This window comes from Papaver somniferum, chromosome 3 (genome assembly GCF_003573695.1).
Source record: "Papaver somniferum cultivar HN1 chromosome 3, ASM357369v1, whole genome shotgun sequence".
NCBI lineage: Eukaryota > Viridiplantae > Streptophyta > Magnoliopsida > Ranunculales > Papaveraceae > Papaver > Papaver somniferum.
In genome coordinates this window covers 146229652-146244201 of record NC_039360.1, presented here as the reverse complement: position 1 = coordinate 146244201, position 14550 = coordinate 146229652, and the positions used below count along the sequence as shown (strand labels likewise).

At 35.3% G+C, this 14550-nt stretch overlaps 2 protein-coding genes across 2 annotated transcripts; one reads left to right on the top strand and one right to left on the bottom strand.

Annotated features, from left to right (window-relative positions):
- The first annotated feature begins 6585 nt into the window (after positions 1-6585).
- LOC113357632 (pentatricopeptide repeat-containing protein At3g50420-like) lies at positions 6586-8461 on the top strand. Its single transcript, XM_026601071.1, has one exon. It carries the CDS (start codon positions 6671-6673, stop codon positions 8435-8437), a length of 1767 nt encoding a protein of 588 aa, XP_026456856.1. The 5' UTR covers positions 6586-6670; the 3' UTR covers positions 8438-8461.
- Positions 8462-8536: 75 nt separating this feature from the next.
- LOC113357633 (thylakoidal processing peptidase 1, chloroplastic-like) lies at positions 8537-11113 on the bottom strand. The gene is made up of 6 exons (XM_026601072.1): positions 9998-11113; positions 9796-9867; positions 9613-9681; positions 9403-9489; positions 9184-9251; positions 8537-9010 (listed from the first exon to the last, which is right to left on the bottom strand). The coding sequence occupies exons 1-6, from the start codon at positions 10772-10774 to the stop codon at positions 8890-8892; spliced, it is 1194 nt and encodes a 397-aa protein (XP_026456857.1). The 5' UTR covers positions 10775-11113; the 3' UTR covers positions 8537-8889.
- Between the last annotated feature and the right edge of the window lie 3437 nt (positions 11114-14550).

The window sequence follows — 14550 nt, the reverse complement described above, 5'->3', positions numbered from 1 at the left end:
AAAACAAACATGATGATTATTAGTATTGTAATCAAAACAAGTCAATATAAAGTTAATGCTAAAATAGGATCTATTTGATATTAGGTAGAAATCCCCTACCTTTTTAGCAAAACCCCAAACTCTTGAATCAATCCAAATCCAAACACCGCATACACAATTTCCAAGAACAAGAAGGATTAATAGCTTAGGGTTTCTTTTCTTTCTTTTTGTTTTCTTTTTAATATTCCAAAAGAGGTAAAGAGAAATAAAGTAGAAGGAAAGAAAGATGAAAGTGATGGGTAAAATTGTTTTGGGTTTTTGTGTTAGGAGACAAAAGAGAAGAAAAGTTGGAGAAGATGAAAGTGACGCCTCTTTTGTTTTTTTTTCTTTTGTTATACACGGTTTTGATAAATAAAACCCTAGTCAATTATTATTTACCACTCAAGTTTTGATAAGGGTCATACTATTTTAAACACACCCCACTATTAAACACACCCCGTTATTAAAGTACATGCATATCAAACACATAAATAATAGTGACACAAAATTTAACAAATATATATATATACACCACACAATGCACAATCTGAATTTGTGCACCCCTCTAAAACCGGGGTGCACGTTACTTCCTTGTTTATTGGTTGGAATCACGTCCACTAAAACCACTTTACTTCTGTTTCTGATTTTTTTGTTTAATTTTTATTTTCTATTTTAAAATATAAGAAAAATTCTGATAATGTATAATTTCATTAAAACGTCTCTTCTCTTCCCAACAAAGGCCAAACAAGTTTGATTTGATTCATAATGATACGAATCTTGTCAAAATCTTGTTTGTGATTATCTGCTTAAACTCCTACTTCTTAAACCACCACTAATTTCAATTTCATGAACTATAACCAATGAATTTGTTAGTGCAAACACAGATAGAATCATGAATTTCAACATCATTTATATGAATTCCCTGTTTTAAATTCAAAAATCATCAGTAAATCATCAAAACCATGTACGTGTGACTGTGTATATGCAATCAAGTAGGTATATGCATATAGATTGAAGTTGCTTCCAAGTTCCACGATGTTGGTTCCAATAATGCAATAATGTGTAGAGAAGTGGATTGATCCCGTTTGATAGAAAGGTCGATTGAGATTAATTTGGAAACACACCAAGAGCCCACATTCATATGTATTAGCTTCTTCTCACAGTAATCTTTTTCTCCCAAAGTTAACCCTAGTTAGTACTTTTACTCGTAGATTAACAATAACCCAAAACAACTACAGAAAAAAAGAAAAACTCAAAACAACTTAGGGTTAAGAAAAAAAAGATCCCAAATGTTAGACAGTAACAAGATGAACACAACGATGAGTCGATGATGGAGATGAGCATTGGAGAAGAATAAAAGAAGAGGGGAGATATTTATTTTTATTATATAAAAAATTCAGAAAATAAAATACTGAAAAGTGGTTTTATGACCGAAAGATCCTCCAATGGGGACGTCCGTAACGTGCACCCCGGTTTTAGAGGGGTGCACAAATTTGGACTCACACAATGCACACATTCACCACAATTAAAAATCATCTTTATTATTTTATTTTATTTTGGAAACCATGAATATACTCAAAACTAAATATTTATCTCCACAAATTAATTTTTAGATTAAAAACTTGAATAAAATAATATGGATGGGTTTTAGGCGCGAAAATCGTATTAATAAAATTACGGGGCTTTACACTATTAACCGTTTAAAAAGAATTTCGTCCCGAAATTCAAAACCAAAAATACTGGGTGTTACAATATTAACTCCTTAAAAAGCATTTCGTTCCGAAATTCAAAACCAAAAATACTGAGTGTTACACTATTAACTCCTTAAAAAGAATTTCGTCCCGAAATTCAAAACCAATAAATATACTGGGTGTTACATATCGACACAAACACCCCTTTTGGTTACTCTCAATTTGAATCAGTTTTACTGATACTCTAGCTTAAACTTTACATCGTCCTAGTCTTTGTGGGATCGACCTGTATTTGCCCTGTCTACTATAGACGTTGTGCACTTGCAGTATAATTGTAGGTATCTTTATAGTCCTACCAGACTGACATTGAGAGAACATAACTTCTATATCAGGCTTATAAAGACTCAACTTTTTCTTTGTTGGAACTATTCCCTTAATGCATTTCCAAATGAAAAATTTTACTTTATGTGGAATTTTGGATTTCCACAGGTTTTTCCAAACAATGGGTGGTATTTGTTGATTGCAAACACTTATATTATTTTAATTAGAAGTAAGGACTTTATAAGCCGATTTTACTGAGAAAACTCCTATTTTTGGCTCCCGAATTAACTTATCCTCATCATATTGGACCAAGTACATTCCAAGTATCATGTCAGCAATATGATCTGGAAAGACTGATCGAATTAATGTCTCATTCCATCTTCTAGGATACTAAGCATGAGATCTGATACATAGACAATTCTGACTGGTAGATTAAAAGAATCCTTTGGGTATGGAGGATGATTAAGTCCTCTTACCCACTTGTCATACCATACCAGAATTTTTGTCTCACTCCTAACATCCCATCTATGACATTTTTTAACTACTTCCAAGCCCTGTTTTAAACCCTTCCATACCCATGATGAGTTCTTGTTTTCCTCTTGCAGATGAATAAATTCACAATGAGGTGAGTATTTAGCTTTCATACTTTGAACCCATGGTTTGTCAGGCTCTGTACATAGGCACCAAGCCAACTTAGTTATGATATCCTTATTATATTTTTCTAAATTTCTAAAAGCTAAACCTCCTTCTTTTTTTGAGACACATAAAGAATCCCAGGCTATCAAATTGATTCCCTTATTTTTATTATGTCCCCACCAAAATTTTCTCTGGATTGTATCTAATTGTTTCACGGTATTTGTAGGAAGTTTAAAATTACTCATGTAATGGGATGGTATGGCATTCAGAACTGATTTGACCATTGTGGATCTAGCAGCTTGATTCAGAGATTTTGATGACCAACCTTGGAGTCTGTTAGCAAATATATCCTTGATTGAAGCAAAAGAGTTTGTCTTAGATCTGCCTAGAAGAATAGGGAGACCCAAATACTTATCATAAGAACATAGTTGCTTAGCTCCAAGTTTGTTGACTATTTCTAATTTTTCATGATAATAAATATTACCTGCAATGAAAGCCGCTAATTTATTGAAGTTGATCATTTGACCCGATAATCTTCCAAAATCTTCTAATATAGAAAGTATGTTATCAATACTTTTCGAATCAGCTTGGAAGATAAAAGACAATCATCTGCAAAAAGCAGATGATTGATAGAAGGTGCATTCTGAACAACTCTAATACCAGTAACTAGATTATCAGCTTTTGCTTTAACTAAGGACCTTGTTAGATACTCCATAGCTATAATGAAAAAGTATGGCGATAGGGGATCCCCCTGACGCAGACCTCTTGAAGGACTATAAGAATCAGTTATTCCACCATTTAGTTTAATTGAAACTGAAGTTGTTGATATACATTGTTGTATGAGAGAACACCATTGATCTTCAAACCCAATCCTATGAAGCATCTTATCCAGAAAGGACCATTCCATCCTATCGAAGGCTTTTGACATGTCTAATTTTAGAGCTACATGTGGAACTTTCTTTTTAGATTTCTTCATAGAGTGGATTAGTTCATGTGCTCGAACTATGTTATCATTGATCAGTCTCTGTGGGACATATGCAGCCTGAGTAGGAGCAATAATTTTATTCATAAATGGCTTAAGCTTGTTAACAAGTATTTTAGAAATCAATTTGTAAGAACAATTACAAAGACCAATTGGTCTGTAATCGTTTGGGGTAACTGGATTTTGAATTTTAGGTATGAGACAGGCCAGTGATAAAGAATTGCTGAACCATTTGAGCAATATCAGCTCCTACTGTATGCCATTGAGTCTGATAGAATCCTGCAGGGTAGCCATCTGGACCCGGGGAACTCCAACTAGCTAAATTTTTAAGCGTAAAAAAGATTTCATCTTCTGTAGGTATCCTCACTAAACTCTAATTTTCCTCAGTTGATATGATAAGAGTGATAAAGTAAAAATGAGAGTCTTGAAGCTGTGGAACTGTAGATGTGGCTATGGTTGAAAAGTGATTGATGAGAAGATTTGTTATTTCATCTCTTGTACGATACCAAACATCTTGTGAGTCTCTAATAACAGTTATGTTATTTCTTGCTCTTCTTCTGTTACCTAGAGAATGAAAATAAGTTGTATTATTGTTTGCATCCCTGATCCAATGATCACCGGATTTTTGCTGCCAATATTGAGCTTCAATTTTCTTCCAATAGTTAACATTATCTACAGCTTGCTGAATCAGATCACTATTATAATCAGATTAAGGCCGAGACTGTAGATGAAGTAACAAGTTCTTACATTTTTTCAGTTGTTGACTAATATGACCAAAATGCAGTATGTTCCACTTGGAAAGATTTTTCCTTGTAATTGAGAGCTTATCTTGAAAATTTTGAGATGTCTCCCAAGACTTTAAGATAAACTGGGGTATCTGTTGAAGATACTGTTGTAGAAGCTATTGTTGTGACTAATATTCAAGGTCAAAATCAGCACGCTCAGCCAAATGTGATTGGTAATCCTTCACAAAACTTTATTACTCCATTTAATTCAGTTGCATGTTCTGATCAAGGAATCTTACAACTGGTAGTAAATAAAGGAAGACATAGAGAAGATAACTTTGTTAGAAGTGGTAAAAGAATAAGAATGGAGGAAGGTGGGCCTAGTGTTATTCCAAATCCGGTAGTTCAAACATGTTCGGATACGGTTTTAGATGCGGTAATGGAGCAGGGAAGTGGTTATGTATCAAGTATGCTTAGAGCTTATTTGCAGATGGGTGAATTTGATGTCACTTTTGATGATATCAATGCTCATAATCTAGATCCAGCGCAGATGCACTCTACAAGAGCTTACAAGGAACCAATTGCTTCTCTTATTAGACACTTTGAACAGAATCAGGATGGCCTAAGTCTTACAGAAGAAGTTGATGACACCTCAGGAAATAATCAAGTCAATTTAGATGATTCAGATCTTACTCCTAATTCTTATCCAAACTTTCATGGGACTGTTTCAGAGCAAAACCAGGCACAAACATTCAAAGGAAAACATCTGAGTGCTGATGACCAGGTACATTTCTATCCATACCCTTTTATCAATTTTAATTTTCTGTCCACTAATTATTTGGATTTTAATTTCATATATGTTGGACTGATTTATCAAGTTTTAAATTTAAGAGAAAACATGAAAATCCTGTCTTGGAATATCCAAGGTTTTGCTTCAAAAAATACTAGGGATTACTTAGCTGATATCATAAAAGATCATGGTCCTGATATAATTTTTCTTACTGAAACTAAAATTTGTGAAAAAAGAGCTAAGTTCTTAGTTTAGAGATTTGCTTATCCAAATTCTCTAATTGTGGGTTCTAAGGGTCTAGCAGGGGGACTTATTCTGTTGTGGAAGGCAAGTTTTCCTTGTGATGTGGTTTGTTGCAATGATAATATGATACATTTACTAGTTAAATCTAATGCATCTAAGGAAGAGTGGTTATTGTCCTGTGTTTACGGCTCTACATACAATGACATTAAGAAAAGTCACCGAGAATTCCTTAAACAACTTAGTGATAATGTTTATCAATCCTGGATTGTCATTGGAGACTTAAACATTCATCTGTTAGATAAAGGTAGCCTTCTGACTCTTCCTCCATTGATCACTGGATTAATAACACTATTGATTCAGCAGGATTAATGGATTTGGGTTTTATAGGTAGCAAATATACCTGGTCTAACAAATTAAATGGGAAAGGGTACAAAAGGGCAAGAATAGATATGGCATTGCATAATTCAAATTTTATTATGGAGTATCTTGATTCTAAGGTTTTTCATCTCCCCTTTTTGGCTTCAGATCGTTGTCCTATTTTGTTAGTCACATAATCAGTTTAGTTGCGAAACTTTTTTGATATCCCTTTATTCATCTATGTTGGTGGTATGGATATGCATATACACCCATAAAGTGATCGTTGTTATTGTAGCTTGCGGGATGAGTAAGATCACTTCTATGTAATCCTGTTAGACCTAATAAAGCTAGCAAGATTAATCTAGTTAGAATCTCTTTAAAAAAAAATAAAGAAAAAGAAAAAATAATCAAATCAAACTAAAAGAAAGAGTTTGATATGGATCGTAGGTGATCTTCTCTTCTATGTTTCTACTCATAGAGCAAACGTGCGTGATAACGTCTTGTAAACTAGAAAAGTATAGAAAAGGAAACACAAGTAGAGAGGAGAAGAAGGGAGAAATCATATTCATATGTATAATAGACAAACATAAGAGCCTCTATTTATAGGGCTAGACACAAGAGCGTCCCAGTAATAAACGAGATTCACCCTAGATATTCTTAACATAATTAAGCGTTTATAACATAATCCATATTAAAAAGTGTTTTTAAGTTTAACATAAAAAAACAAAAAAAAAATTATTTAGAGGGTTCTTTGCTTTTAGCAGTATTATCGGGTTATAGCGTTTTTTCTATTTGTCACCTTGTTATTCTGATTTTGTAAATCCCTTTTACTATCGGTTTCACTATTAGATTATACTTGGAATCTGGTTCTAAAAGTTTAGTTTTATTTTTCGAACAATAGCTGTCTATGCTCTTGTACGAAGCTTTGATCAAAAAATGTGTATCAATTACTTCAATAAGAAAAGCCCGCCAACTTCATGCCTTACTCCTTACCTCCATGTCAATGACTATTTCACTGTATACACCATTTTTTCATAATAATCTCATATCTATGTACTCGAAATGTGGTTCTCTTCGAGACTCCCAACTTGTATTCGATGGAATGCCTCAAAGAAATATTATTAGCTTTAATGCGTTAATCACAGCGTATTCTGGATCTCCAAATGAAGCTTTGTTTGCATTTCGGGTTCTTTCAGAAATGAGAACTCTAGGTTTTAGACCGAACAATTCAACCTTTACAAGCTTACTTGGAGCATGTTACGCTCTTGAAGATCAATTGGTAGGGTCTAAAGTGCATTGTCAAGTACTCAAATTTGGTTTTGTTGAAGATGTCCGGGTTCAGACATCGTTACTTGGAATGTACTCACATTGTGGTAACCTGGAATCTGCTGCCAAGGTTTTTGGAGGTATGGCTGATAGAGATTCCATTGCGTGGAATTCAATGATCTTTGCGTGTATGAAGAATGACAATCTCAAGGAAGGGGTTCAAATGTTTTGCAAAATGGTAGGTACGGGTTCAAAGCCGACACTGTTTACTTATTCTATGCTGTTGAATGGTTGTGGGAAGTTGGGAGATCATGTCAGTGGGAAAATTATTCATGCTCAAGTAATTGTTTGTGATTTATCAGCTGATGTTCCTTTGGAAAATGCACTCCTGGATATGTACTGCAAGTGTGGTTATATGGAGACTGCATTATGCCTTTTCAAATACATGGAGAAACCAGATATGGTTTCTTGGAACTCGATGATATCTGGGTATTCAGAGAATGGAGATGGTAATATGGCTGTTTCTTTATTCATACAATTATGCCGAATATCTTACAGAAAGCCAAATGAGTATACTCTTGCAGCTGTTATCTCTGGAACTGGAGACTTGCCAGCCTCCTATTATGGGAAACCTCTCCATGCTCAAGTTCAGAAACTTGGATTCGAGAGTAGTGTTTTTGTGGGAAGCACATTAATTTATATGTATTTCAAGAATGAAGAAGCACGCTCCGCTCTTTCAGAACCTGATTTGAGATGCTGGAACTCAATGCTTGGAGGATTTAGTAACCATGGAAAAGCAGACGAAGCCATCAAGCTTTTCAACGAGGTCTTAAAACAAGGTCTGAAACCAGACAAAGTTACCTTTGTCTCTCTTCTCTCTGCTTGTAGCCATTGTGGCATGGTTGAAGAAGGCAATATGTATTGGAATTACATGAAGAGAAATGGCATGAAACATGGCTTTAAGCACTATTCATGCATGGTAAGCCTACTATGTCGAGCAGGATTGTTTAGTGAAGCAGAAGTGTTGATCAAGGAAGCAAATTTTGGTGAAAGAAACACCACGCTATGGAGAATTTTGCTTAGTTCATGCATTGTGTATAGAAACTTCAAACTTGGGGTTACAGCTGCTGATGAAGTGTTAAAATTGAATGTTGAAGATGACGCGACTTTGATACTGCTTTCAAATTTATATGCAGCTGCAGGAAGATGGGATAGAGTTGCAGAAATGAGGAGAAAGATAAGACGAATGATGTCAGAAAAGGATCCTGGGGTTAGTTGGATTCAGATTTCACACAAGATTCATGATTTTGCCTCTGGAGATCAGTCCCACCAACAGGCCGATGATGCAAGAAATGAATTGCATCGAATACCAGAGAACATGAAAAAATGTGAAACCAGCAGCCTCTGAACTCGTATGGTGTTCTCAGAATCTCAAATGTGTACAATCACAAATTTATACACAGGAAAGGGAAAAATTAAGGAAAAGAAAGAACGAGACCAAGAGGCGTGATCGGTTGCCCAGTGGAGCAACCTTTAAAACAGACTTTCATTACAGTACAGTCAAGAGAACAACTTGATTCACAACTTCTGTTGGGCCATTTTCAAAACTTGAGTAAATATCAAGGGCGAAATATCTCAGGCTGACAACCTTGAATGCAATGGGGTATACAAAGCATCCCAGTATAGCGTATTCAAGAAGTTGCCTGAAAATATCCAACTATTTACAACAAACAAGGGAAAAAAACACTGGGATAAATCTTCTGGATCAGGTTCAGGATAAAAGTTGCCCGAGACCCTTCGAAGTTTCCAGGCAGTGAATTCTCGTTATAAAACACAACTGAAGCAACAGTTGGTGCTGGGTCAAGAAACTGCCACATAGCTCTTTTCTGTAGGTGCTTCACACACAGTGTTGCATATTCTGGCAGGAGGCCAGTAACGAAGAATTGATCTGCCTAGTATGTTTTTGATTGGGAGTGGACCCCTGTAAACAAACATGTTCGTCTGTCAGATTATAGTTCAGCAGAAAATGCACTGTTTCCACATGCATATTGGTAGAAGTGGGTTTCGCTGCTATCCTAATGCAGTATATTCAAGTTGCTCATGTTATTAAAGCATTTGAAATGAAAATTCATCGTTCAAGGTTAGATAGTGTACCAGTTATGGGAGTCATAGCTGTTGTTGCGATTATCCCCTAACACAAACACATATCCACGAGGCACATACTGCACAAACAACGGAAATGTGTCAATGGTTAGTAAAGCAATGAACCCTACTACCTACACAAAAAGCACATGACAAAATGAAAGAAATAGCAAGAACTTAAGAATCAAAAACAATTTGAAGGAACCCAACGCAAAGTGGAAAGCATCATACCACTAAATCCATTTCATAGGCAATAGGCTCTAAAATGAAATCCTCATCTTGGATAACTCCATTCAGCAACAGTCTCCCATCATGAACCTATGAATCAAAGCATAAGCATATTTGTGAGCTTTACTCAAGAAAATGGAGACATGCGAAAAGATAATGGAAAACAATCAAAAATTTGAAGAACGCAGTTAAAAATGTTGGGAGAATTCTTACTTCGACATAGTCTCCTTCCAAAGCTACAATTCTCTTGATAAACACATCACTAGAAGTAAACACTTTATCCTAGAAGAAGCAAAACAAACAGGCGTTAGAACCAATCATAAGTTACAATGTTATAATCGCATAAATGTAGTAGATAGCATTTAGGTTTCAAAACTTCATTGAAAGTTAACTTACAAGCAAAACTGCAGGAGGAGCTTTAAAGATCACTATATCAGCAACTTCAGGCTTCTTGAACAAATACGAAACCTGTAATACACCCAAGAAAAGAGCTTCAACATTCAAATTCATTTCCAGACAGTCAAAATATTCTATCAAATTTACTAATCAAAAATAAAACAGACTTCCATTTCAAAAGAATAGGTATTAGTAGTATTACCTTTTCTGCTAAAATTCTGTCACCAATATCAAGTGTAGGATACATTGAAAGGGAGGGAATCGATCTTGGTTCAGCCATACAAGATCGGAAAAGCAAATTCACACTCAATGCTGTAAATATAGCTTTGACATCTTCCGCCCAAAAATTCTCTAATTTCCCGTACCATTTATTGTTTTCCATGGTTTTTCCACAAACCTCTCTTGTGAATCTCATATCTTTGTAATCAGAAGTAATTTCAGAAGCAATAGCATCAACAATTGTATTTGTACCACCTTTATCATCAACCTCATCAACTATAGCTAAACCTTCCTTCTTAACTAAACCTTCGTTACTAGGAAAGAATTTTTTTGTTGTTCCTTGAATAAATGATAACAATGAAGAAGAAGACCCACCACTAAATCCAAGCATAGCAGAAGAGGAATTAGAAGAAACCCCCAAAATCCCAACACCAGCAGACCCAGAGATAGATGATTTCATCATCGAAATCATACCAACAATCAAAGGAGACTCAAACTCCGAACAACCAGAAAGATCTCCAGCAAGCGAACTATACATTGAAACTGGTTTCTTTGGCAAATTTCTATACTTAAATTTAACAAAATCAGATTGTAAATTCTTACTTGAATCAACATCTGGTTTCGGATTGGGTATCAGATTTCGAGATTTACCAAATAACTCATGAAACAATCTACAATTACCTCCTGTACGAATTCCAGCCGACGAAGCTAAGTTTTGTGCTAGGTAACCAGAGTAAGAAACTGTCATCCGGATCGCCATAAGAACAAATTGAAGTAATCGTAAGAAGATTAAATACAGAGTGTTCTTTCTAAGTGACCTTTTGGTGGAAAAAAAGCCTAAAAAACTCAAACAGATAACATCTTTGTGTGCCAAAGAAGAAAATCCGAGAAAGGAACAATGAATTTCTAAGTTAAGTTGTTAGCAAGAAGAATTTGAGGACTGATTGAATCGATTTGAATGATTAATTAGAGAGATCAAGAAAGGGATTTAGGGTTTCTGAATAACTCCTGAATTTCTTTCTCTCTCTGGAGAAGAAACTCAGGAAAGAAGAGAAAAGCGTTGAAAATTATGAGGAGAAAATAAACAGCAAGAACCACGAAAATGGGAGGTTTTTAATGTTTTGTAGTGACAAAAACAGAGTTCGGGGTATTGTTTTTGGTGTTATTTACGATAAGCCCTGACAGTCTGTTGCACTGTGACACTTCACCTATATTTTTGGAACCTCCACAATTACCACTTTGACCTGCATATTTTGTAATTGCAACACTTCCACACCATTTTATCTGTTCGTTCCTATTCTTATGGCAAGGCTCGCGCGCTAGATGGACAGGACAGGCATGTAGCTGCGCTGAAGTTTAGCCGGTGTATATAACTGGAACAGGATAGGAATGTGACGAGCTTCTTTTTGCTACGTCAAATCACTGGTGTACTATAGATTTGACCGTACATGTGTTATGCTTTGGCTTTGATCTAATTTTGCTCAATTGCAATATAATAAAACTTCTTTAAAATAATAGTTTTGGGACCGAAAAAAATTATTATTTTAGATAGATTATTATTTTAGCGAGAAGAAATTTAATCTGTGCAAGTCTAATTAGGGCTAAAGAATTTTATTATTTTAGAGAGATTATTACTTTAACGAGTATCATTTTAAGAAAGTTTTACTGTATTTTAGTATTATTTTCATTCTTTCTCTCAGAGAAGTCTTATGTTTCCATCGAAAAAATCTTGAAAATGTCAAGTTTTGCCATTCGGAATCAATAACAAGCCAAGGACCATAGGTTGTAAACAATCCTTTAAAACGAAGGATACGATCAAATTTGCTCAGACTTAATCCCATTATGGGGAACTTTCAACCCACCTTCACCCCAAATACTATCATATCCTCCTTCATTCGAAGGAGTGCAACTAAGTAGAAACTTACGAGGGCAGTGAACCCTTTAATTAGTGTTGGTGCTGCTATCGGTGAAATATAACACGTTTTGGATCGTTAAATGGCATTAGAAATTTAGCCCATTTTCAGGATCGTTACATCACAATGAACCCTTTAACTAGTGTTGGGTATAGTCGCCACCGTCATCATCTCATCACTGATAGACACATTTTTGTGTCTGAATTGTCCTCAATTTTCTCTATGTTGGTACTCGATTTTGTACTTATTTTGGTGTTTTGTGTGTTTATAGGTATTTTTGGAAAATAAACGTTTTTGGAAGAATCAGCTCGAAAAACTGCTAAAGGCACCCCCGAAGGACATTTGCTAAGCGGACCTCAGATTTGGCTAAGGGGAACCCGCGGTTATGTGGAGCCCAAATTTGTTCTCAGCACCCAAATTACTATCGGCACCCCAATAGAAGGATAAGAAGCACCCTTCATCTTCAACATTCAAAAAGAATATTTGCGGGAAATTTGGTTCCACCGGTAAAGGATTTATATCTTTAAGATAAGAATATCTTCTTGCCTTATAAACAGGAAGAATTTGAAGAAAAGGGAAGTTATCTTGTTATACAAGAGAGATATCCTTGAAAGATTTTATCTTGGATTTTATTTTGCGAATTAAAGAAGATAAGAGTTTAGTAAAGAAATACGGAGAATAAAGAGAAGGAAAAATTCCTGAAGATATTTTTAATTAAAAAGAAAAAGAGGGGGAGTTTTGGTAAAGCAAAATTGTTGCGTTTAATTTTTCTTCATTTTCACCATTGTAAACACCATTTGAGCTATTAATTATATTTTTTTGAGTGTGTTTTCATCATGAGAAGCTAAACCCCAACACTGGGTCGACGGAGGAAGCCAGACTTCATACTTGGCTGAATTTTTTTTATTTTCTATTGACTTTTGCGCTTAATTAAAATAGAATTATGATTTGAAAAAATTAGTTATTATTTTATTAGATGGGTCATGCTTGCTTAGATGTTTGATGTCCCATGCTTACAATTTATAATTAATGTTTGGAGAATCTACCTTGGCAAGAATAAGAGTTGATGTTGTTTTATTTGTCGAGCGATAATTGTTTGAGAATGAATAATTGAACCTATTGATATGAGTTTGGCCGAATCCTAGACCCAGTAACTCTCTATTTTATTCCTTTAAAATTAATCTTAACAAGTCTTAGAGTTCGAATCTTTACTACTACAACAACGATAATCAAAAATTAAATCATTTTGGCGCCGCCGACGCGGATTTGTGTATAGAGTTGTTTTTAAGTTTTATTTTTATTTTTTTTGTTTTTTTTCCTTTTTACGCCTTTTGGTATTTCTTGTTTGTTTTCAGATTTGGAACTGAGCTAAAGAAAAGGGGAGAAAGTGCTGAAAACAAAAGCGAAGCCAAAGAAGAAAAGAAAGGAGAAATCCAAAAGGAGTGAAGAAGAAAATTTTTGTATATAGATATTCTATTTTTTTTATTTTTTTTTAGAAACTGTAATTAAGGTTTTTATTTTTGTAATTTTTTATTTTCGGACATTTTTTATTTTCGGACATTGAACTTTGGGACTTTATTTTTTTAAACCCTACGGAAGGGTAGTTTTAAATATAAACTGTGTGCAGAGAAGGACGACGATTACGATATCGTCTGGCCCCTCGGGTTCGTACACGACATTGGAGTTGTGGCCCGAGTCGACTTCAACGGTTCATCCCCCGTCTGGAACGGGAGGTAAGATTCTAAACACCCACGAATCCCCTGTCAGCGGGTTTACTGGATGATTTTGTATGCCTATATGTTGAGGACCTGAAATCGGATTTAATTTTCTAGTAAAGGGCAGGGCCTGGCCAAATCAAGATAAGGACTCGGATTTTATCACTGTTTCCTTCTTGCCCGCCTTAGGAACACGTAACCTACGCGAACCTAAGCCTAAATTTTTGACTAGAACGAGACCGATAGGGTAACGAGCTTAATAGGAAAGTCATTCGAGAAATATTGGTTACTCTTTTAAGCATACTTCGAAGTTCATGATGGTTTCTGTGAGTTGAATGCGTGACTGCGCCGCCTTGTAATGCGGTGAGGCCTTGGGTATCAAAGCTCCATGCAGCTTCCCTCGCCTCTATTCAACTTACTTTGACTCGGATTGATTCCAGAGGGGTTTGCTTAAATTGTAACGAATTCCATTTCGAAGGATTAGAAGCTGGTCTAGAAACAATCTAAGTGGAGCCATCATGCTTTTTGTTTGCTAGATAAAATAGGTTTGTTGTGGTCGAGTCAGCCTTCTTTGTGTTTGTTTAGAATTCCCTTGCAGTTAGGATGTCGAACTTGTATTATAATAGCCAATACAATGAGTATCCGACTGAGCAGCTTGGGCATTATCCTTTTTATGACCATAATGTGAATAGTAATTGGGAACGCGAAACTTTTGAAGGTTATGGTCCATACCATTGTGAGACCAATTACTATCCACATACCCACAGGTCATACGAGCAAAACAATCCTTCTATTTCTTTAGAAGAGTCTCTCAAGAGTTTCAATGAGTCAACACGGAAGTTATTTATGAAACAGACTTATAATATTCTTCTCCCATAAGAGTCCGTAGAGCGGTCAACTAAGATATC